The 1,291-nt window shown below is 33.5% G+C and overlaps 1 protein-coding gene across 1 annotated transcript; it reads right to left on the bottom strand.

Moving 5' to 3' along the window:
- Positions 1-331: 331 nt before the first annotated feature.
- LOC109538087 lies at positions 332-1,285 on the bottom strand. The gene is made up of 2 exons (XM_019905147.2): positions 1,020-1,285; positions 332-517 (listed from the first exon to the last, which is right to left on the bottom strand). The coding sequence occupies exons 1-2, from the start codon at positions 1,275-1,277 to the stop codon at positions 347-349; spliced, it is 429 nt and encodes a 142-aa protein (XP_019760706.2). The 5' UTR covers positions 1,278-1,285; the 3' UTR covers positions 332-346.
- Positions 1,286-1,291: the final 6 nt, after the last annotated feature.

Here is a 1,291-nt window from a genome sequence, read left to right as displayed (position 1 = left end):
AAGAAGGCAAAGACCTAAAAGAACGTTGATTTTTACCAATCATGAGTTTGTGGAAATTTTAAATCTGATGATGGCGCTGTTGTCTCGCCGAAACGTATTGAAATAACCGATTTTAATTCACACTTTGACTGAGACCCAGGAAAGATTAGAATATCATAATTGTGTCTTCTGTTTGCATGCTAACTTAGTTAATCTATGCTAACAACATCTTGTTTTTACCACTAATTTCCATGTTCATAATCAATTTTTTTTTAAGTGCTTCGGTTCTTCGCAACAAATCTTAATCAAAATATACTCATAAAATAAATAATTACATACACCCTGTATATGTTACTACCAAATATCACTATTTAAGTGATAAACTAGTAAAAGTTACCTCTGCTCTCCTATGCGAACTCGATAACAGATCGTTCACTTTAACATCGCTGTTGTTTTCCATGTTTACCCAAAAATCATTTCCATGAAAAGGCTCGCTATTGTCTAAATAAACAGCGCTGTTGTAAAAAACGTGAGTGTCCTGAAAAGCAAAAAATTATATGAAAAATGTATACGTAATTGATTGGTAATCGGCCAAGAATCAGACCTAAATGCAAATACTAGAAAAGTAAATTTTCTCATTGGAAAAGATAAATAATTTCATAAAAACGCCATAATCTATGTATAACCGAGCTATTTTTGCGTGTAGCAATTTATCTGTATTAATTAAACAAGTTTTGCTTAATGAGTGGCAGTAGCATGATATTTAGAAAGGGAATATGGAGGCATTTTTTCACGAGTAGTTTGATCACATTAATTGGCAGCAAAATTGATTGTTTGTTTATTGTAAATTGTATAATTGTGCACTTAACGTTGTTGCAAACAGGAGCAAAAATCAATTAATTTTAATAACTTGATTTTGATGAGAAAAAAAACATTATTCAGTTTTTCATAAACAACGCTTAAGAGTTATTTAAAACTTCCAACAAAGACTTGAATATTTGCCTCTCCAAGAGAATAATATTAGGATGAGAATTAGTTACCGTTTTAATGGTAGTGATATTGCTGTTTTCGAATTCTTTTTTGTCAATTTCGTCGCCCACGCCCACGTCTTCTGGTGTTAGATTGGGCGGCGAAACGTTCACGGTTTTATCCGGTTCATCTTCGTCATTTAGAGTTAAATGAGGAATCGACTTGGGTGGAAACATGTTCCGAAGAGTTTCTGATAGGTCCGTAGTAACGTTTCGCTTTTGTCCGGTACCATTTACGCCCAGATTACGCCACTTCCAGTTGGGTTCCATTAAAACATCTTCAG

Source organism: Dendroctonus ponderosae, unplaced genomic scaffold (genome assembly GCF_020466585.1).
Source record: "Dendroctonus ponderosae isolate FM_Combo_2020 unplaced genomic scaffold, Dpon_F_20191213v2 Dpon_F_20191213_3, whole genome shotgun sequence".
In the NCBI taxonomy this organism is placed as follows: Eukaryota; Metazoa; Arthropoda; class Insecta; order Coleoptera; family Curculionidae; genus Dendroctonus; species Dendroctonus ponderosae.
The sequence above is the reverse complement of the archived record's forward strand: the minus strand, read 5'-3'. Positions and strand labels throughout refer to the sequence as shown.